Below are 23,738 nucleotides of genomic sequence, written 5' to 3'. Positions count from 1 at the left end.
TAGTCCATGGGGTTGCAAGAGTCAGATACCACTTTAGTGACTAAACCACCAGCATGGGGATCATGGATTTTGCACCAACGTCCAGAGAAAATATTTGCCTTCTTCTAAATCATTAGACTAACCAGGCATGGGGTTATTAAATGCCAAGGAGAAGAGTAGGGTAAGGTGTTGACATTATGGAGACTGGGCTTGGAAAATAAGGCAAAATATCATGTGATAACAGCCCTACCCCTTCTTCTGTAGGTAACACACTTAAAAATTTAATCCCTTCAAATTTCATCAAGGCAAAGTATATTTACTGTAGAATTGTGTACTTAGATGGCTAGAGAAGGGAAGAAGGGAGGGTGGAGAATGGAAGGGTTATCCTCTCATGTTTCACAGATGTTGATTTCAAGTTTCCACCTGGTAACAGCCTAGGGGCCAGGGCATAAAGATACAAGTCAAAACATAGAGACACGCAGAGAACTGACAGCATCCAGCAAGGGAATTACAAAAACTCAAAAAAGCTTTCACTGGTTGAATAAATATCTTTCCTTGTATTTGCACTTTCTTTTTTCTATTTACTGAATTTGGAAAGAGCCATAGACTTTATTGCCTTTTCAAATTCTGGATTGTATAAAAGTATAGCCTACAAAAATAAAAATTTTCATATACAGACTAAATTAAATTGTGATCATCTTCTAGTATCTATGTGCTTTATTTAAAAAAAACACACACAACTGGTAGACAACAAGAAAGGTTTTAAACTATAAGTAAGGAAAGTAATAAATGGTGTGCTTTTCATATAAAATCATGGCTTTCTTCCAGGGAACTTTAGAAATATGTTCAAGATATATAGAAAACCTCCATAGCATAGTACTTGAATTTTTGAATTTGCACAAATAGCCCAAGGCAAGTAAGAATCCGAATGAGTACTCATTTATTTTCATAGCCCACACTTAAAATAATTTCATTCCATTTGCCAGACTTACACATCCTGAAAGCAAAAAAAAAAAAAAAAAACAAAAACTGTCATTTCGGAAGTATGATAAATGTGACTCATAAAGAAGACTAGAAAGAGTGGATCAAGGAGTAGGGCTGGGGGTGGGGAAATAAACCCTTTAGTTACAATTTCAGGGAAATGAATCGACACAATGAAACAAATTCCAAGTCAAGTTGCTCCACTACTATATTACAGAAGCAGTTTAGAATTTTAAGCAGATGCAAAAGGAATAAAGCATTTAAATGGGGAGAAAAAAAGGCCGATAAAGTTTCTGGCTACAATACAAGAGACATATCATTACCATATGATCTAATGTGGGTGTCAGCCGGATTGTGTTCATTGAGGGAAACCTTATTTTTTAACTGTGCTATGGAGTAGAAGCAGGAGGTTTTCAACCTAGTGACGGTCACAGAGCAGCACCTTCCCCCTCCTCCTTTCCACACCTGCAAACTCTTTTGCTTGGGCTGAATATTTAGTGTAATTACATCTCAGCTTTGAGGGCTCCTGTGGCAAATCCCCGGATTAAAAGGTATGGTTTTCAATAATTGTCCTGAACTCTGCTACAGACTAATAAAACTTTGATCAAGTTGAGAAAAAAGGAATTATTTGGTAAGAGAAAAAGAGGAAAAAAACGTGTACTGAACTTTTAGTAATCTTTATGCAGTGTTTTAAACAAGTATTGCTTGAAAAGAGAAACTAAGTATTTGGTAAAATGGTTGTAATGCATTGTTTTAGTTCTTTCTCTCTGTTCTTTGCAAAGATGTTTCTTAGAGAAATTATAACCTAACACTGTGACTATCTTTATTGATATATTTTGTGTTTTTACTAATTAAATGTTTAGGAAATGTTTATAGAAAAGTATTCTAGACTGGCATGCTATTCATAGTTGGATTGTATATTTAAGAATTTATTCTCCTCCTGAATTCTTGTATATTTTAAGAACTTTTAAACTTCAGAGAAGTGAACTTTGGTGATTAGTTATAGACGTTAGTGTATATTTCTACAACTTAGAAAATAATAGAAACTGTCATCAGAGAGGTGAAGACAAACACTGACTATATTTATGCTGATTTTTAAGGACCTAACTAAGATGATCTCACAGTTAGCTACATAGTTACTAAAATGTAAAGAGACTCTGCTAGAACTTCTGCTGCAAATGAAATTTTATCATAAGATACATTCATTATAGAATGAAAGTGTGGGTTATTTTTCTTTCTAATTTCAAAACAGGGTAACATGATGACCATTGATTAAGTGGGCTCCCAGTGATATAAATACCTGTGGCTTTTTCTTCGAATTGCTATTTTGACCAGAAAAAGAATCAGATGCCTCCTATAGTACCCCTTATTGATAGATGGATACTGCTTTTACTGTTTACTTTGAACTTATTTCTATTATTATTGAGGTTTTTAATTCACCCAGTGCTGGGGCCGGGGTGGGGGGGGGTAGTAATTTGCTCTGCATTTATAGCTTCACTTATCTCCTGAGGTTTAAATTTTGACTTTGAGATTCACACCAAAGGCATAAATGACATCATACAAATTGATCTGAATGGTATAATTTAATAGGATGTCATTTAAGAAAGCTAAAATTATTATTTTTGATAAACACATTAAATTATGCAATGAACTTTAGTGAAGTAGTGACATTCTTAGCAATTAGCATTTGGGAAATAGGCATACATTTTGAGAATACTTAAAGTAGTTGAAATGAAATTTTAATAGTATATCATCTCATAACAGTCTCTTTGATGTCTAAATGGGCTACTGATATAGGCTAGTTTGTTTTCCTGATTATTAAAAAAGGAAGGAAATGATAAAGAGACTATCACTATCAGTAGCCTACATTAATTATTTTAAGATGCTGTGTTTTAAGTATTATGATACTAATCTAAAAGAAGTTATTTCATGGAGGAATTTGTGCAAAATACCTGGCCATATTATTTTTCCCCAGGACATTCAGGGTTAAAATGCACACCCACCCACCCACCCACCCACACACACACAAACAAGAAAATGATAAGTAATGGAAGCTAAAAGCTGTCTGTCTGAGTTCAGATTCAACCAAAAAGAATATTGTGTAGAGAATTGGCACCATTTTAACAAGAGTGAACAAATATAAATGATAATATTCCCCTGAGCTAATATTTAATATTCTTTTTTTAGGATTAGTGAACCAGGCATTTTTTTTTTTCTGAAGAAAAGATCAGAAACAGACATCTGCATTAATTTCTCATTGCTATTTATTAAATCTGCAATTAGTTTGCTTCATTTTTTTCAAAAATTGTAAGACATGAAATATGCAAGGCTAGCAAACTTGTGGTAAACCGTAAACATTGCATTTTAATGTGAAACAGACAGAAAACCACTCCCTGAGATCCAGTCCAAGGGAACCCTGCCAAAACAATAGGGTCTCCTTTAAAAGGCAATGCAGTAACTGAGTGGGAATGGGTTTCCAGAGAGAATCTGATACTGAATTTAAAGGGGCAGTGTGAATAATAATCTTCGTGGTATTATTTTAAAGTCACTAGCCTGTATTACATACTGTTGCCTTTGATGTGCTTCAGTAATAAATATAAACTAAGAATAAAAGTGTAAGAAATTTTAAAACATTTGTTTCCCCAAAGTGGATCTAGGCAAAGATTTCCAGAATATATATTAAGGTTAGCACATATGAAGACTTATCTTCTCTGTATTGCTATCATTTGGATAGTGACTGGAAATAACATAATTAAAGATGATGAGACTAAAGATAATATCTACAATGTGTTTTGGGAGTATTTTGAGCAGTTTTCATGGAGTCTGAAAATATATATAACAATTCAGACTGTTCTGTCCATGATCAACTACTTTTCATTATTCAGATTTATTAAGATTTTGTTACTCAGATTCATTTAGTTCACTTCAGCCATCTAAACAACCAACTCAATAACAAAGATGTATATATATCTAGAAGGGCTTGTTAAATGAATGGATAAAAATGGTGCAGCTGTGCTGAAATCATATTTTTATTTGTCAGTTTGTTTACAAAATAATTGTATTGGTAAAATTAGATAACATGTGTCATATAAAAATCAGATAGGATTTTCCACATGTGTTTCCTAGTTTACACAGTCCTTAAAAAGGATTCATTTGAGAAACTATCCAGAAGATTTATGTTAAAAACTGAATCATGCTTGTACCAAGTTCAGGTTTTCAATTTGGTATCTTTCTTACGCTACAGATTTTATATTGAAACAAAGATAACCGTATTTTTAAAAAATCAAACTTGGTTGCTTAGAACAAATGGAATAACTTGTATTATTAATAAATTGACGGTCAACTGAGTCATTTATGGGCAAAATATTGTGCAAGGCCCCGGTACAGAACAAAGGATAATAAGACACGCCCTAAAGGAGTACATCTTCGAGTGGGGGAGCAGACCAAGCACGCAAAACAAATTACAATATAATGTGATAAGTTCTTTAAAAGAGGTAAGCAACGTGCCTTGGGAGCACAGAAGAAGGAGAACGCAGCATCCTGCCTGGATGCGCCAGAGAATACACAGGGGAAGCCCATTATCTCATTTAGCCTTTGCAACTCTCTCACAAGGTAGGTATCTGAAATGGTGATTAGCTTGGAATGTCAGGGTTGAGGTGGGGACTGGGAGTAGAGAGAAAATGGAGAGGAATATGGCTTATTATCAGTTGGTGTCAAATCATGCATGGTCTTATATGCAACCAAGGGGATGGAGACCTTACTGGCAAGCTGTGAGAAGTCAGCAAAGGATTTGCAGTAGAAAATCGATACAATGAAATCGAATTTTTAGAAGATGACTTGGGCAGCAGAGTGGAAGATGGCCTGGAATGGAGGAAATACTCAAGGCTGAGACTATTTGAAAGCTCTTGTTCAGGGAGTGATGAGAAGGGTCTGGACTGGGATAAATGCAGTGGGATGGAGAAATCAGATTGGCTTTCAGATATATTTCTGAGCAGGAATTGGAGAACTCTCGTGTGTACAGACAAAACTTGTTTAACTGTGGCACAGCTCGTGGCCTTGAAAATTCCAGTGTGATTTATCATCGCAACAGTTTTGCAGCTTGACTATATAACCTGTGGTCTTAATTCAGACCCCAAATTCAATGAAGCGATTCAAACGCTATTTAAATTTTTCTTCATAAGTAAATAGTGCAAGTTCATCTCTACTGAACCTTATTACCTTCCAAATATATTTCTAATGTTCTGCTCCTAACAGTACATAAAATATTACCTTTTTATGCTTTTTTCTATGTGCACTCCACTTACGTAACGCATGAACTAGGCAAGGCTACTCTTCTAAACCTTCTGCTTATTTCCCAGGTTCCTTGGTTGTGAAAATATACCAGAGAAATCATGAAGGCAACTATCATCTTCCTCTTGGTTGCACAAGTTTCCTGGGCTGGACCGTTTCAACAGAAAGGCTTATTTGACTTTATGCTGGAAGATGAGGCTTCTGGGATAGGCCCGGACGACCGCTTCCATGAAGTTCCTGAATTAGAGCCTATGGGCCCAGTCTGCCCCTTCCGTTGCCAGTGCCACCTGCGAGTGGTCCAGTGTTCTGATCTGGGTGAGTGGGATGCAGGCGCTCTAGCTACCTCATCTGCTTTATTCATGGGAATGGCTTCCCTGGGAGTGCAGCATTTTCAATTTCTGCAATTCCAAATGTGAGAGACAGTGCCACCTAATGAGGAGTAAGGGAAGGAAAGGAGGAGTGAAAGAAGTAACTTTGAAGTTAGGGGACTTGATTCTTTTCTTTAAGTCAGAGAAGCATCATTCTGCTATCTTGGACTAAATCACTAAAAAAAAAAAAAAAAATGTTTTTCTGAGCTTCATGGCTCCCCTTATGTAAAATAAAATTTTGAACAAATAATATCTTGTGTTCTATGATTCCAAGGAGATAGATTATTTTAAGTCTGTGATTTGCTCCCATGAAATCTTAGATATTAAGAAAACCTGGGTGATCTGTCTACTCTTGGCTTAGCCCAGATAGCAGGGTTTGAACAAAACTGTAAAGTATGCAGTGTTATCAAAAGCAAACCCAGTAAAGTTTTAGAACAAAAATTTATCTTTCAAGTACCAAAATACTCTCATAATCCCTGGGTCTTAGTTTTGCCTCTGCCTTTGGAATTTTGTAATCTAGCTGTTTATATTCTTTAGAAAGTTTCAAAGAAAATCTTTATAACTAAGTCATGGTATAAATATTCAATATGATCACGAAGCCTATATCTTTAGCCTAACACTGCAAATGCATTTTGATTTATTATCTTTCAAGAAAAATTTGGCCTGGGAATTCCAAGAGCCATATACTCAGAAGATAAATCTCCAGAAAGTTTGGAGCCCCAGCAGATGAGCCAAAGGGGAATGAATTTAGCTTACATGGCAGCTGATTCACATTCCTCTTTTCTTTTGGTTCGTTTTCTCACTGGAAAGAAAAAAAGAAGGAAAAAACCTCACAGGATGATTCTGCCATGGAGCATTTCCTTATAGAATAAACCCCATAGTGTTGTAGAGTACTTATTTTAGAAATCCTATAGTTATTCAGAATATGCTTTTTAGGGGTATTTTGCAGGAAAATGTGCCACTAACTCCTAGAGCTGGAATAAACACATACAGGAACCCAGGAAAATATGAAGCATGTTAAATAGTAACAGCTGCTGAAATACAAACACTTTGAGCTAGATTCTTTGATGCTAACATGTACTGTACAGTCATTTAAACCCAAATAAAAAATGTAAAGTGAGATTTTTAAAAGGCTACAGGATAATACCATTAGATTAATTAATTATTCATTCATTCAGCAGATATTTTGAGATCTTATAATGTGTCAGATCTGTTCTGGGCCCTGGGGAAAAAGCAATGAGGAAGACAAATATGGTCCCAGTTCTTGTGGGTCTGTTACTCTACTGGTGACGATTTTCCTTTTCTGAATTGTTTATTCTAGACAAAGGGGATTAAATTATTACCAAATTCTACAGAAACTTTTTAGCATCTAGAGATTGTCCCCATAACTGGTTTAGACAAGATATCTAAAGAAGAGAATAAACATGTGATGGATATACTGGTAGTAAAATTTTTCAAATGTTGCAAAAATGGCTGGGGTTCTTAAGAAGTGTGATGAAAATTGAATCTCACTTTTCCTGAGAACAAGTTTAAAAGGATCCATAATTACCCCTCACTACATATATTATCAACAATAGACTTGATATTTGTAAGGAAGATGGATCCAATCACTTCACTGAAGTTTTTTTTTTTTTTCCCATAAATATAGTTTTACTTTGCTTTCTTGATAAATAACTCATAAAGCTTGACTCTGATGAAAGCATTGGGACAGTTGACTAATTGTCTATCATGAAAATTTCCCAAGCCTATTGTTCAAAACTAACCAGAAAAAATGTAACGTTAGGAAACATCAAGTCATTGATGTGGCTGTTTCGTGATAGAGTTTCTTGTTTGTCCTTGAGATTGTTTTGTTTATTTTGTGTTGTTTTCAAATGAGACAGTTTTCCAAGTTATCTTTTTCTCTAAGATCCCAGAGAATACATTATTCCTTTAGGCTTACTGATCTTATTTACAGAAGTAGCTAAGATTGAAATAATGATTCATTTTGGGGAACCATGTTTGAAGAGGAGCCCTGAGTTCGAGTGAGCAATGAATGGTCTCCTATAAGTTACTTTTAGTGTTTTTTAATTTCACAGATGAGTAGTTAAATATATATTTTTAAAATTGGTCATGAATTTCTAAAACAGAAAATAAAATTTTTTTTTAAAAGGAAAAGCAATCCACTTGCCTTTATAGAAAACACTGTATTCACATTTTCAACTACAACATAGCCTCTACTCCCTTTATGATCGTGGTAAGCTGTTCAGAGTCTTAACATTTTCATCTGCAAAGAAATCACAGTCCTAAAGATCCTATTATGTGTGTGAAGTCCCTGGCCCATAGTAGAGGTTCAATAGGTTTTGTGTAATCATCATGTGTGATGATTACATGGAGTAAAAGATGAAAGAAGCATAGGAAAAGCAAAGAAGAAGTGGACAATCTCATTCATAGTAAAAGCATGCATGCTAAGTCACTTCAGTAGTGTTCAACTCTTTGAAACCCTGTGGACTGTAGCCTGCCAGGCTCCTCTGTCCATGGAATTCTCCAGGCAAGAATACTGGAATGGGTTGCCATGTCCTCCTCCAGGGGATATTCCTGACCCAGGGATCTTGCATTGTTAAGTGGTTCTTTACCACTAGCGCCACCTGGGAAGCCTAAAATAAAGGCAATGCAGTTTATTTTTTAAGTTCTCTAGTGAGCTGAACTACTCTTGCCTGGAGAATCCCATGGACGGAGGAGCCTGGTAGGCTGCAGCGCTAAGAGTCGGACACGACTGAGCGACTTCGCTTTCACTTTTCACTTTGATGCATTGGAGAAAGAAATGGCAACCACTCCAGTGTTCTTGCCTGGAGAATCCCAGGGACGGGGGAGCCTGGTGGGCTGCCGTCTATGGGGTCGCACAGAGTTGAACACAACTGAAGCGACTTAGCAGCAGTGAGCTGAACATGAAGCTTGAATTATTATCATTTGTTGTTCTTCAGTTGGTAAGCAAAGAAAAAATGCAGTGCACTTTGGGATAAGAAATGTGAATGCTTATCATATAAACAATTAATGTTTTCTTAAGGATTATTTTTACCAGAGCTTTTAATGAACAGGGAGGAGCTTCAGTGTTGAAGGACAATAGTGCTTTGTCATCTTATTATCCAAACAGTGTTTAATGTAAGCAAACATTTCTTATTAAAAATATCTGATTATTTTGCAGTAAGAAGTATTTCTGACAAAGTTAAACAACATATCTTTAAACAGTTCTTTTCAAAGCTGAGATGTAAAAACTGTGAAATTAAAAATGAATAATCAGCCCATGGGAAACCTGAAGTGTTCAAGAAGGCCCATTGACTAGTTCCTAGTTCCAACTTATCTGAATAGTATTATCATATGTTTTTCTAGAGCATGGGGGATTGAAAAAGTAAACATATATTTTAGCCTAAGAAAGTTATGAATTCCCCATTGATATTGACCAAATTATTTGGTTGAACTTGTATTTAACTTGTGATTTGAACCATAATTTTATGAGACACATATATTATTTTCATTATCTATCCTTTTAAGGCATAAAAATTCACTCATAATTATAGCATTTATAAAAATATCAATATAAAAATAAATGTAGGATTAGCAAATTCAGAAACCTATGGATTTCCTTAAAATAATAAACCCACAATGTAGCTCATCCTTGTCAGATCTTTTGAAAAGATGCTTTATTTTACGTACCTAGTACCTTAAGGGAAGACAGTTCCTTCCTTACTTACTCTTTGGCCCAGCCATTCATCTTTGGATCAAGTGTCACCAAGAAGCATTATTTGGTACTTTCTTCTCATTTATTAAAGACAGATCATCCCTAACTGGTGAAATAAGCATAAGTATTGTTTTTTTTTTTTGACTATTCTTCCAAATTAAAGCAAAGTTTATTAAGATTTTTATTATAAACAACTTTCAAAAGATTTGAAATACCCTTAAAAACACTTGATTGTGGAAAGATCTTGGGTCAAGCAGTCCAACATCTCTGAACTCAAGTTCTGCTTTACTATTTATGGTGGCTCAGACAGTAATGAATCTGCCTGCAATATAGGAGACCTGGGTTCGATCCCTGGGTCGGGAAGATCCCCTGGAGAAGGAAATGGCAACCCACTCCAATATTCTTGCCTGGAGAATCCCATGGACAGAGGAGCCTGGTGAGCTACAGTCCATGGGGGTCGCAAAGAGTTGGACACGATTGAATGACTAACATGGAGACTGAGACCTATAACTTTGAAACTTTCAAAGCCTGTCTCCTCACTGGATAAATGGGAATATCTCTTACTTCATTAGGTAAGAAAAGAAAATATTTATACAAAATATTTTTCATAGTAAATGTTATGTTCAGTTTACTACTTAAGTAAGCTAATAACATGAGGCTATTTCTCATAATGGTCTTTATTTTTATATGAAATTAAGAAACACTAAGTATATGACTTGCCAAGCTGGATACAAAATAGCACCTTTTCTCCACTCTCCCCCAAAGAAAGCCATATCACATCCAAATATAAATAGGCAAAAATTAGAAAATTGTATAATTATCAAATTAATATAATTATCAAAATAGTATTCTCCAAAGACTATTCCTTTGAACTAAATTGGTTTGGTTGAGTAGAGAACAATAAAGTGTTTGGCTATTTTATAATCATAAATGATTCACGACCTATATAGTTATATAGGCATCTTCTCTAGAGAAGATGCCAGAAGGTGGAACATTTTATTTTTCCAGGCAAAAGCATTATGAATAACTAATGTTTTTAAAATGTACCTCATAATGCAAATAATATTTTACTTGTCTAAAATCTCAGGAAAATCTACAGCCCTTTAAATTGCATAGCTTTCTTCTTTTTAAAATCATTTTGCTTCAGTTAGGAAAATTTTGTCAGTGGTCACCACTTGAGACTTAGATGCCACAGCATCTAAGGGCAAACTGGTTTTTTAGAAGCAAATCTTATGTATGAGGTAAATGAACCATTAGACTTCTTCCATGAAATCATCTTGGAAGAATAAATTAGTCCTCTTTGTCAAGGGTCAGAGAGAATGCTGGAAGCTTAGTTGCTTTCATAGTTTATGTCTAGCTTCACATCAGCAGGGATGTGGGATGACCCTCATTCAGAGTTTCACATGCATCAAAAGGGCATCTCTAAGATGTGGTACAAGCAGGAGGCTGTGCACAGAGCATGCCCATTGCTTGCCTAAAGCAGTTTGGGGTAGGAGTGGAGTATGACAGATCTCAGATGCAGCGAGAGGAATGCTCAGGTATGACCCAGATAACCAACGCCTCTGACTCAAGGGGTTAAAGAGAAGGAGGAGGAAGAGAGGAGTCAGAGAAGGCCAAAGGAAGCATCTGTCTCCTTGATCTGACTGACAACTAACATATCCCTGGTTTCCTCCTTAGTCCCAGAGGGGAGAAAGAGGCAGCTGTGTGGGATCAAGGCGTTTGGTTAGACTGCAGCTGTGATACATTCTCCTCTGGAAGATCATTCCTGGCTCCAGAGGACAGGATGGGAATAGGTTAGCCAGAATATCAATTTCCTGGATGAAAGAGGAAATGCAGAAGACCCTCTAATCTTAATTTTCTCCTTCAAAAGAGTAGCAAGAAAATTATATATTTCTTTGAAATAGGCACAAAGGAGAATTAACTCAGTTTGCAATCCAGTCTTAATAAAAGGAAAAACCCTGTAGCAGCTATACTGTAACACTTAAGATTCAATTAACCCTTGACTTAGTCTGAAGATGGTTTTCAGGCAATTTCTACAATTTGTCTACTTCTGTGTTTTCACTGTAATCTATATTTGCCTTGATGACTACAATAATCAATTAATTACATTTAAATATATGATAATTATTCATTATCTTTAATGATCTATTTAAATATATACTTTCAGGGACTTCCCTGGTGGTCCAGTGGTTAAGACTGTGCTTCCAAAGCAGGGGGCAAGAGTTCAAACTTTGGTCTGGGAACTAAGATCTCACATGCTACACAGCATGGCCAAAAAATGAAAACAAACAAACAAAATGTAATTAGGTTGTTATATAAAAATAAATATCTACTTTCCCTACCAGAAGAAAAGCATGGTGATAATTTATCTTTTGGCCCTCCACTTCAACAAGTGCCTTATACTTGTTAGGTTCTCAAACATCAGTAAATGCTTGATATGAATAAATTAACATGACTTAGTGCTTGAATGAGTGCTTAATTCTATTTTTTTGACTCTATCGAGCTGGAAAGAGGGTAGAACATGACTGACTAGAAATTAGGAGTCATGAAGCTGTAGTGTATCCTTTCTTAATCTTTTTGAGGATGACTATAGAACCAGGAGTGGGCTTCCCAGGTGGCTCAGGGGAAAAGAATCTGCCCACAATGTGGGAGACCTGGGTTCAATCCTTGGGTCAGGAAGATCCCCTGGGGAAGGGAATGGCAACTCCCTGCAGTATTCTTGCCTGGAGAATTCCCTGGACAGAGGAGCCTGGCAGGTTACATTCCAAGGAGTTGCAAAGAGTAGAACATGTCTGAACGACTGACACACACATAGAACCAGGAGTGGGTTTCCCAGGTGGCTCGGGGTAAAGAGTCTGCCTGCCAATGCAGGAAATGCAAGTTTGATCCCTGGGTCAGGAATATCCCCTGGAGAAGGAAATGGCAACCTGTGCCAATATTCTTGCCTTGAAAAATCTCATGGACAGAAGAGCCTGGCAGGATACAGTCCACGGGGTCCCAAACAGTTGGACACAACTGAACATACACACACACACACACACACACACACACACACACACAAAGAATCAGGAAACTCAAACTTTCCTTAAGTTATTTGGAAAGAGAATTAAATTAAAGGGAAGTTTTCATATTTCTGAATCCACTGCCATCAGTGTTAAATTGCCATTTTTAGGAGAAGAGGGAAATGTGCATGCCTTTAGCAGAAACGTTTTCTGATGGACCTAGGACTCCATTATATTATACTGGTCATGTGTCAAAACTAAGTGTATCACCACTGTCTTGATTATTACCTTGGAGACAGAAATATTAAAAAAGTGTTGGAAGTCAATGAGAATAAATCTTGCAGTTTGGACCCCTGCCACAGGGCAGAAAACAACAAAAAAAGGCATGATATTTTAGGACATCCTGGCCTTTGTCCAACAAGATGTTTACCAGATTGCTGAAATTTACTAGCACAACAATACCATTCATCACTGAGACAACTAGAAAAAAATACATTTCTTATTTGCCTTTATTTCAGAAATGATTTCCTGGTAATGTCTTAAATAGAGTTTTATTTACTTTAATTAATAACCCAATTTTAAAGAAGATAAATTTTCCTTTACTGAATTTGGAAGAGCAACTAAATAATTCAGTCTAGGCTTGAAAACAATTGTGTTTTAACAAAAGATTTAGAATTCTGTTAAAGAATGCTCATTGAAAAATAATTAGATTTAGGAAACCACTTTGTGCCTGTTACTATTTTGAATAAATATTACCTCAAAACTTAGTGACTTAAAAATAATTTTATTTGCTCATAATTTAAGCTACAGAAAATTTGAGCGGGTCTTAGAAGGGCTGCTCTCCCTTGGGGTCTCTTAGGCATTTGCAGTCAGGTGGCCATGATTTCCCAGATGGCGCTAGTGGTAAAGAACCCACCTGTCAGTGTAGGACATATAAGAGATGTGGTTCCATCCGTGGGGAGGGAAGATCCCCTGGAGGAGTGCAGAGCAACCCACTCCAGTATTCTTGCCTGGAGAACCCCATGGACAGAGGAGCCTGGCGGGCTACGGTCCACAGGGTCGCAGAGTCAGATGTGACTTAGCACGCATGCGTGTTGGCTGAGGCCATAACTATGGTGAGGCTGACCCAGTGTGGGTCACCTCAAGGCAGCTCACTCTAGCGACTGACAGTTGGTGCTGCTCTTGCCTGGGAGCTCAGCTCTTCTGTCATCTGGAGGGTCTTCAGGTGGCCTCACCAGCACAGCGGTCTCCTTGTAGACAGACTCAACTTACATGACCCCACACTGTCCCCAGTGCAAACATCCCAGAAGAACTGGGTAGAAACAGCCTTTTCTGACCTAGTTCCAAAAGTCATGCCGTGTCACCTTCACCACAGCCCCTTAGTTCTGAGAGACATCATAAGGCCATGCCAAATTTGAAGGAAGAAGAGTTTGACTCCATCTTTCAATGGGGTTGGACAAGTGTGTATTGAATAAGAATATGTAAGGATCCCAAGTTTCACAACTAAGACCTGGAGCAGCCAAATAATTACCTTTTTTAAAAAGAAGGTATATTTTAAATGGAGGCAGGAGCTAGCCTCACAAAGGTGTGTGTGCACATATATATGTATATCTGATAATTTATATTAAAACCAAATTTCCAAATAGGTTGCAAAAACCAAATAACCAAATTTCCCTATAGGTTTCTGATTTTGACACAGACTGATAAGAACATCATCATAGAGTCTACCTGAGCAGCATTTAGGAATCAAAGACTAGCTGATATTTAATGGTCCTTCCCTTTGTGACATTCTAAAAATACATAGCTAGGATTATTTCCCCTTCGTATTCTTCCTGTAATTTTTGAGTGAGCTTAGTTAGCTCTCTGATGCCTTATCTAGCCCTTTCAGTATGTTATTGAGTCTGATGTCAGAACAGTTCTTATTAGGGATACAAATAGGGATGACAGGAAAAAAAAATAATATCCTGTTGGAAACCGAGAGAATAGTCTTTTCATCTGCGTTTTGCCATTCCAGTTAGATGAGCTTGTTCATGTCACCGAACTTTTCCTAAAAACTTTCTGAAAAAATGAAATTATCATACTGCCTTACCTATTTCATTTGATTGCTGTGAGATTAATGAGGTAACATATTTTCATTTTTTATAAATTGTAAAGCTATGCAAATACAAAGTTTTAATAATAGAATACAAATCTGTTAAGTCCCTCAAGTGAATATGAGTTTTCTAGTAATTCAGGGATTGCAGGGTTATGATTTTAATCATTAAGATGACTCTCTAAGAACTAAGCTGCAAAAGCCACAAACCTGATTTTTTTATGGTAAATCATCAGGGGAACGATGTATATAATTCATCCCATGCAATTTTTGTTATTATAAAATTCTAGAATGACAACATAAACAATCAAAATGATCAGCCAGCCAGATATATCATTTTTTGTCCACATTTGAAATGAACCTACACTTTGGCACTGAACAACTGTTAAGGCAATTTTGACACTGAACACTAGAATTCACATTCAACAATGTATAAAAGTAAGCAAAAGTGGGAATTAAGACTTGGACAAAGAAGCCCATGAAGTAATAATAAAACGTAGGCAGTAACTTTTTTCCAAATGAAAGGAAACGTGTCTTTTCTTCGTTACAGAACACTAATTATCAAAGATTTGGCAGAAGTCTGACACTCCTTAATTGCATGAAATTAGCAAACTGACATTTCTGAAAATGGCAATGATCATGAGTGTATATAGTGCAGTTAAATATCCTCCTACAAGGTGGCTGTTCTGTGGTTTGCTGTTTGTCACTGAAAACACTTCATTTCTGTTATTCCTCTGTGAACTATTTCCGTAGTTAGTTCTTAGAATATATTTATGCATGTGCAGAATCACCTGCATTTTGATGTTCGAATTTATAACCTTAGCTGACCACTGAGTTGGAAACTATAGACTTTTTTCCACTATCATCAGATCAGTGATAATGTGAAAAATTCTTCAGAAAGAAAGTAGAAGTTGGTGATTTCAGATACATTTTCTGTAATTTGAAGGAAATATGAAAATAGAAATATGGTTACCTTGATAATCTACCTTCATATGCTTATGTATGATAAAAATCAAAAAGATATCTTCCCAACCTAGTTATTATATACCCTGTTGTAATTTTCCTTTTAATTGAAAACTGTAGATTGAATTCTTTTTTCCATGAGAATTTGGGCAATTTCTATCTTGTGCCTGATATATCCTCAGGCAGGGCCTGCCTAATAAATTAATGATGTCTAAAAACATTCAATAAGCCTTTATTGAATGAATGAAAGAATAATCTTCAGCACTTCAAGTTTCAGATATAATGAAGAGGTTAAAAAGCACTTCTGATTTGTTATACAATCTTAAAATATTAATATGAAAATGTATATGCATTTGAGTTAATAAAATATCATCTTATATTAATATGGGACAAAGCCAATGGAAGAAAGCAAGGCAAAAGGCCTCCTAATTTAATATTATCTCCATTAACATTCATCATGATAATTTACTTTAAATGCCATGCCTTTTGAATAAAAGCAATTTATCCTTATACATCTAGTGGAATGACTATGAAAATGTCTTTTTAATGCCATAGAACATTTAGTTTTTCAATGTATTTGCATTCATAAACTAAAAATTCAGTTATTTAGATCCAAATTTAAAGTCTAAAAGTAACACTTTGTATAATACATTTTAGAGAAGTTACAATCACAAATTTTATTCATTTTATTCTGATTGTCATAAAATTGATACTGTTTTGTTAATTAAAACTGAAAGAACCATTCTTCCAAAAGTTTGAATAAATTTTCAAGTGTTGACACACAGCATGGTTACATACTCACATAATTTTAATTTTATATTAGATCTGTGATAGTGCTAAGTTTATCAAAAGAATATTTGATGATTTGGTTAAAGTTCTCTACTGAAAGCATGCTTATATAGAAAGGTATAGATTTACAAATCACTCCCACTTAACACTTATCAAAGAAATGACTCTCCAAAATAAGAACAATGAGGTGAACACACTGCGTACTGAGACATTTGAACCATACCTGGCAAACGATTAATTTTTCTTTTATGAAAAAGAGTAATTACATGGGTAAGTAGTATGCTCTGTTTATGATTTTTTTTTTAAATAAATCCTTAGACTTTGTTAGAAAAGGTAAAGCAGATATTTTAAACAACAGTTGATATAATTCCTAGAAGAAGACAAATGTGATAGTGGAGAACTATCACAGAAACACTACTATCTCTGTAAACACATTCTTTGTGACTCTGTGGTCATGTGTCCCTTGTTAATGACTGCATGTTGCTTTTCCTCCCCTGCTAGGTCTGGAGGCAGTGCCAAAAGACCTTCCTCCCGATACTGCACTGCTGGACCTGCAAAACAACAAAATAACTGAGATCAAAGATGGAGACTTTAAGAACCTGAAGAACCTTCATGTAAGAATTGCCATTTTCTTGAGCTATAACAAGATCTGACTCAAAGTATTTTTGAAAATAAAACTTAGGTAAGGTCAAGAGTGCTCTGTGGCAATAAATAAACACATAAGTGTTTATTAAATTCTCTTTTTAGGGAGTGATGGAGTAAAGCATGGTATTAACCCCTAAAAATCAGAGCCATTTTCTCACATATACCCCTAGATAGGCTTCCTAGGTGGCTCAGTGGTAAAGAACCTGCCTGCCAATGCAGGAGACTTGGCTTTGATCCCTGGGCCGGCAAGATCCTCTGGAGAAGGAAATGGGAACCCACTCCAGTATTCTTGCCTGAGAAATCCCATGGACAGAGGAGCCTGTCGAGCTACATTTCATGGGGTCACAAAAGAGACAAACATGACTAAGAGACTAACCACCAGCAGCAACGCCTATGTAGCTTTAGTATCGGCTTTCTAAAAGATACATTATATCTTAATCTTCTCACATTTCACTGATAAAGATCTCTCTCTTTCCAATATCTTTCCAGAACTTATTTCAACAGTGGAACAAAATGGACTGATCTTAGTTTATTTCATTGTTCTGTTTTCTTTAGGAGGCTCAAGAGACATGGGTTTGATCCCTGGATTGGGAAAATCCCCTGGAGGAGGGCATGGCAACCCACTCCAGTATTCTTGCCTGGAGCATTCCATGGACAAAGAAGCCTGGCAGGCTGATTCTGTCCACGGGGTCACTAAGAGTCGAACACAACTGACCGACTGAGCATGCACGTGCTGAATTCTTATCTGTATCTGTGTGTGTATTCTGATTTTTCACTTACCTCTAGTCTATTATAAGGTAACACAGTCTACCAGTCAGGATTCCAACAGAAAAGGGATGTCACGATCAAGACACTATGTACTTATCAACCTTGGAACAGCCAAGATGAGAAAAGCAACATTTACCCAGTAGGAGAAAATTTATCAGATTTTAAAAAGGAAGCAAAGAATTTTTCCTTGACATTTTAAGATTGCTCATGAAACAGTTAATAAACATAATAGCACATAATAAAATGACATCTTCAAATTACTGAAGTAATATAGGCACATTATGATATAAGTAGTGAATATTGTGGGCACTAATGATGAGAAAAAAAGAGACATGTTCCTACATCAGGTTATCCAGATAGTGTTTTGAGATAATATGAGACAAAAGGGTCATAGAGGATTAGCAGAATTTTGAAAGGAAGAGAAGAGAGTTTTCTGTGCAAGAGGAAGGAAAGGCAGAAGAAAATGATCAAGAGACAAGAATAGAAGATGGCTAAAGTGAAAGATACAGACTCCAAAATAGTGGGAGCTGAGGCCTGAGCTGGAGATGAACCCTGGACCAGTGGGATCCTTCTCCACTGACAGGACACAGGGCATGGGACTCTACTCACCTTCCTCTATTTCCATGTTCTGATTTCACTGGGAGTGAGCTGATGGAGATGCCAACAAAGTTTGTTAGTGATTATTTAAACCAACTATTGAACAAGTGAAAAGAAGCAATAATTAAAAAATGAATATATTAGCTTCAATCAACAAAAATATAAAATGCTTCATTTTATTTGCATAAATTTACCCTCAAGCTACTTTTTAAGAAAGGAAAAGTCTCTTGATCTCAACTTCCTCTTTGTTTAAATATTATCTCAAAAGTTTGTTTAAACTCCTCATACCTTAAATAAGAGATACCTAGCTCTGTGACCTGCTCACTAAATCTGATGTTTGTAATAATGTGTTCTTTCTTTGCCTGATCCCCTCCTAAGTATGTTTTTAGGCAATTTATCATCTTGGCAATCCCTTTCTTTCTAATTTAAAGTAAATACTGAAAGAAGAGAGAGAGTTTATTAGAGCTTCTAAACATTTAGAGGATGTTAAACAGCTATTTTTCTCTTACTCTTTCATTCATGATCATTTCTATCCTTGTTATTATGCAAATAAACATCGTAATTTTAGCAAGGAAAGCCACCCTTGAATGAGAAGGGAGAGAAATAAAAATTTACCAAGGATTAAAATGGAAAGGATTTAAGAGAAAAATGTTGCTTTATTTCCCTCAGTCAGTTCAGTTGCTCAGTCATGTCCGACTTTGAATTTTTTCAGTTTACAATTGCGCCTCACTATCAGCGGTACGTACTGCTTGAGAGTAGTCATATTCTTATAAATAGCATAAAAATAAGCAATTATTCTATAAAATAATGGAAAGTTAAACATTATAATCCAACATTCTATGTATTTCCTTTGAATTAAAGTTTAGTTGCATTCTTGCTCAGTTGTGTCTGACTCTGCAATCCCATGGGCTGTAGCCCACCAGGCTCCTCTGTCCATGGGATTCTCCAGGCAAGAATAGAAGAGTGGGTTGCCATTTCCTCCTTCAGGGAATCTTCCCAACCCAGTGATCAAATCCGTGTCTCCTGTGTCTTATGTGTTGGCAGGCAGATTCTTTACCATTGAGTCACCTGGGAAATAAATCTAGTAAAAAACTTTTGTTTTAATTAAAGATGAACAAACATTGTCAAGAACTGATAATAGCAAACATTTGTTCTTTTTTTGGATTTAATGGGTAGGTTTTTTTTTTTTTTTTTTTGATTGATTGAAAGAGTCTTTAAATTCTACAGTGCTTTAATTTTCAAAAAGCCAAGCACTTTTTTAGTCATTACTATGGGGCTTCCCTGGTGGCTAAGCTGGTAAAGAATCCACCTGCAATGCAGGAGTCCTGAGTTCAATCCCTGGGTTGGGAAGATCACCTGGAGAAGGGGATCCCCTGGCTACCCACTTCAGTATTCTGGCCTGGAGAATTCTATGGACTGTATAGTCCATGGGGTCTGCAAAGAGTCAGACACAACTGAGCGACTTTCACACATACGTACTAAGCACTGTTTCTAAAATCTTATATTCATTAACATTTAATTATTATAATTGTTCTAATGAAGTAGACACTCTAGATAACACCTTAATACAGATGAGGGCACACAGGCACAGTGCGGTTATGCTACTTGCTTATCATCACACAGCAAATAACAGCCAGAGCTTGAGCTCTAAACTCAGGAGCAGTCTGGCTCAAGTCCATGCACTTATAATTGCCTGTAAATATGATAGTAACAATAAAATTCCTTAAAACAATCCCTCATACAGTATGAGCCCTACATTAGTGGCTTTGGGGAAAGTTGTACATACTATTAAGTTGGATTTCAACACTTTTTCTTTCAATTTTATTGAAATATAATTAATATACAGCACTATATATCTTCACCAGGGATACCCTGATGACTCAGCCAGTAAAGAATCTGCCTGCAATGCAGGAGACCTCGGTTCGATCCCTGGGTTGGGAGGATCCCCTGGAGAAGGAAATAGCAACCCACTTCACTATTCTTGCCTGAGAAATCCATGGGCAGAGGAACCTGGTGGGCTGCAGTCCATAGCGTCGCAAAGAGTCACCTGAGCGACTAACACTTTCACTTTCATACAACTTCAAGGAGTACAGCATGATAACTTGGCATACATATATTGTGAAGTGATTACCATAGTATGTTTAATTAGTATCTATCGTCTCATACAGATATTAGAAAAGAAGAAAAACAAATGTGTTCTTTGTGATGAGAACTCATAGGATTTACTCTCTTAGCAATGTTCAGGCATACCATACAGCAGAGTTCACTATTGTCATTTCATACATTACATTCCCAGTACTTATTGGCCTTAAAACTGGAAGTCTGTACCTTTTGACTACTTTCTTTGATGAAGGTGGTGACAATGCTTTTACTCCTCCTTCACCCTATTTCTATTGCCAGTCACTTTTTCATCACCTCTCCCCTACCTACCAGGCTACATCACTTTTTCTTTAGTTACAAAGAAGTAGGTAGTTCTGATTTTTTGAGCCTGTGCTTCACTTTTAGGTTAAATGGCACTCAGGGCATTTTCTTATCCTCAAGCAACAGTGCCCCTCCTAATTTGGCTTCTCTTAGCCTGTTATCTAAATAATGATAGTCCATTTCTGCTTGTCTTTCTTCTTTTCATCAGCTGATCTCCTGAACAATATACATGGTTTACCTTTGACTCTCTGGTTTATCTGGGCTTTGTCATTAGTCAATGTAATTAGTCCATTTTTTGCCATATCAACATTTGCCATATAATTTTATAAACTATGCTTTCCTAAATACCTATCCCTGTGTATAGAACTAATGTTAGCCATTCTCAGCAGTACTAAATATACATGAGTGACTTTTTTCACATGTGGATCTGTTTTATATGAAACTCTAATTTATACAGGTCTTGGAAAAGAATCTGCCTACAAGGCAAGAAACCTGGGTTCATTTCCTGGGTCGGGAAGATTCCCCAGATAAGGGAATGGCAGCCCACTCCAGGCTTGCCTGAAGAATCCCATGGATAGAAGAGCCTAGCGGGCTAAAGTCCATGGGGTCACCAAGAGTCAGACACAACTGAGCAACTAACAGTTCACTTTATATCATGATGATCAAAACTTGAAGTTTATTTTTCAGTGGAGATTCTTTTTGCTGGACTAGACCTTTTCTACAAACAATGTTATTTGAAAGTTACTTTGCAAGAAAGCAGTCTATATACATGATTGATTTTTTTTAGTCCTTACAACAAGCCCCTGTAGGTGTTATTATTATTTCTGCTTTACTGAAGAAATAACTGGGGACAAATGTCACACCACCTCCAAAATATAGCAGCAGTTATTACTATAGCATACTCACTAGTAGAGACATTATCTAGTTATTATCTAGTAAAAGAAGCAATATTTTATTACCTGAAATGGCAGGTAATATATCAGCAAGTTGACTCTTCATAATAGGTTTCAACATTCAACATAAAATAAGACATATTTTTCAGATCAGGTTTAATGCATTTAATTATATCAGGCTTTCAGAATTTCCTTCCATGAATGGCAGTTAAGGACGTCCTGTGTTTATAATTAAGCATCCACCATTTTGACTGTTTTTTAATGATGCAAGTCCTCTCTTCTCTCCTCTAGCTCTGGCTTTTACTGATTTTTCTGGACATTTTGCTTATTAATATCAATTTCCTAAGACTTTAACCTTCATTTTTTTTTTAACTTTCTGTAATAGTTACTGAAATTTCCTAGGATTTTATTTTAATCAAACAATTCACCTGTTAGGATTAGTTAAAAAGATTATTAACTTATTATTTGTAATAAGTTTTAATCAAATAATGTGAACTACATGAGAAGGTACATGGGTTATTAAACTAGCTATTACCTTCCAAAAATAGTCTTACATTTTTGAGATGGAAAGTTCCCACTCTTCTATTCCTCTTGTTCCTTTCTTGCCGCTTTACATTTTCACATGTGCCTAAAAACAAACCACAATTGAAAACAGAAGTTTCTTAGATCTTGATAAAATTATTCTAAATTACTTATGATAAGTCAACAAGTTGACATAATGCAGTGTGGTCCGTATACACATAGATCATTGGAAGATAATGGAGGTAGTCCAAAAGTAGGTGTAGCAGTATCTATAGTATAACAATAATGGATTACAAGTAATTTCCTACATTAGGAGAACTTAGAAACACACATTTTAAAATAACAAAAAATTAACATATTTGACTACATAAAACCATTATGTGCAAAATGAGCAAAAGCAGAAGGAAAATATAATGTATCCATAAATCATTTTTTAAAATACATTAAACATTAAGAAAAGTGAGAAGTTTTGTGACCAAGCAACCCTTTTCCTCCAAAAAATAAAGTAAATGGTAGCAAAAGAAAAGGAAATTTCTTTAACCTCTCAAGAGACAAGGTAATGCAAAGTAAAGCAATGAGCTACAACATTATGTGTTGATTTGCAAACTTTTGGAAAATGATTATATCACATTCTGCGAGGCTATGGGATAATTTTACTCTCTTGCATTGTTGGTGATGGTATAAATTAGTGCCACCATTTTGTAGTGGATTCCATGACAACAGCCAATGAAGATGGACTATAGGTTGAAAAGCTGACTGGAGAATGGATGTCTATGGCACTAGATTCCTTCCAGGTGACTCTAGTAATTTCAATATTTTAGAGCATTTATTGTTTAAAAATTAAATATCTGTATCTCTGTATGTATAACCTGCATTTTATCAAATTTCTCTCCCCTTTTCTCCTGATGTTCAGATTCTCATGTGCTTTTCAAGTAATCAGATCAGTATAATTTTTTTCCAATTTCTTCTAATTTTTCAGACTTCTCTGCTAGTCCCACAAATGGAATGAAATTACACACTTGCTTGACATACATATTTATGTGTGGAAGGTTCTGGAATTAAGATGTTCCTTTTGTTCACTATCTACAGACACTGATTCTCATCAACAACAAAATTAGCAAAATCAGCCCTGGGGCATTTGCCCCTTTGGTGAAATTGGAACGACTTTATCTGTCCAAGAATCAGCTGAAGGAATTGCCAGAGAAAATGCCCAAAACTCTTCAGGAGCTGCGTGTACACGAGAACGAGATCACCAAAGTGCGAAAGTCTGTGTTCAATGGATTGAACCAGATGATCGTCGTAGGTACAGATATTCTTATAGCTCTAAAACCAGGATTCAAGGTTCACCTTAAGAGATTACAAGTAAGCTTTAGCTACAGGAAGGTAAATTAGCTAGAATTTACAGCTCTTAAAGCATGTAGAAATAACAGTAGCTAGGCCAGGAGAAATGGGTATTGAATCTGTGCCTTACAAAATTTTTATTCTTGAACTTGAGGATCTGAAAATGTAGGAAGAAGTCTCTAGGGCTGATGCTATACTACCTACTGCAGGCCCAGGATGCAGGATGGAATTAAGCTGTGCTTAATTAGAGATATTTGGAGAATACCTTTACATTATTAGAATTTATTCTAGTCTGAACATCTATAAATCGTTTGCTTTAAATAATGTGTTCTAATGTTTTTCTCTATGTGTGGTAAAATATTTGTCATATTA

General features: G+C 36.0%; 1 protein-coding gene across 2 annotated transcripts in view; it reads left to right on the top strand.

Moving 5' to 3' along the window:
• The first annotated feature begins 1,132 nt into the window (after nt 1–1,132).
• The window catches only part of DCN (decorin), a 36,004-nt gene continuing 13,398 nt past the window's right edge, over nt 1,133–23,738 (top strand). The window contains exons 1-4 of one of the 2 annotated variants that reach the window (XM_043881050.1): nt 1,133–1,511; nt 5,319–5,565; nt 16,681–16,793; nt 23,115–23,328. In XM_043881050.1, the coding sequence (XP_043736985.1) occupies nt 5,352–5,565; nt 16,681–16,793; nt 23,115–23,328 (541 nt within the window). In that variant the 5' untranslated portion in view covers nt 1,133–1,511; nt 5,319–5,351. Of the gene's footprint in view, nt 1,512–4,355; nt 4,573–5,318; nt 5,566–16,680; nt 16,794–23,114; nt 23,329–23,738 lie in introns of those variants that run through there. The other variant, XM_043881057.1, reaches the window with a different exon arrangement.

The sequence above is a fragment of the Cervus elaphus genome, chromosome 3 (assembly GCF_910594005.1).
Source record: "Cervus elaphus chromosome 3, mCerEla1.1, whole genome shotgun sequence".
NCBI classification, from domain to species: Eukaryota; Metazoa; Chordata; class Mammalia; order Artiodactyla; family Cervidae; genus Cervus; species Cervus elaphus.
Note: the sequence above shows the minus strand (reverse complement) of the source record. Positions and strands in the feature narration are given on the sequence as shown.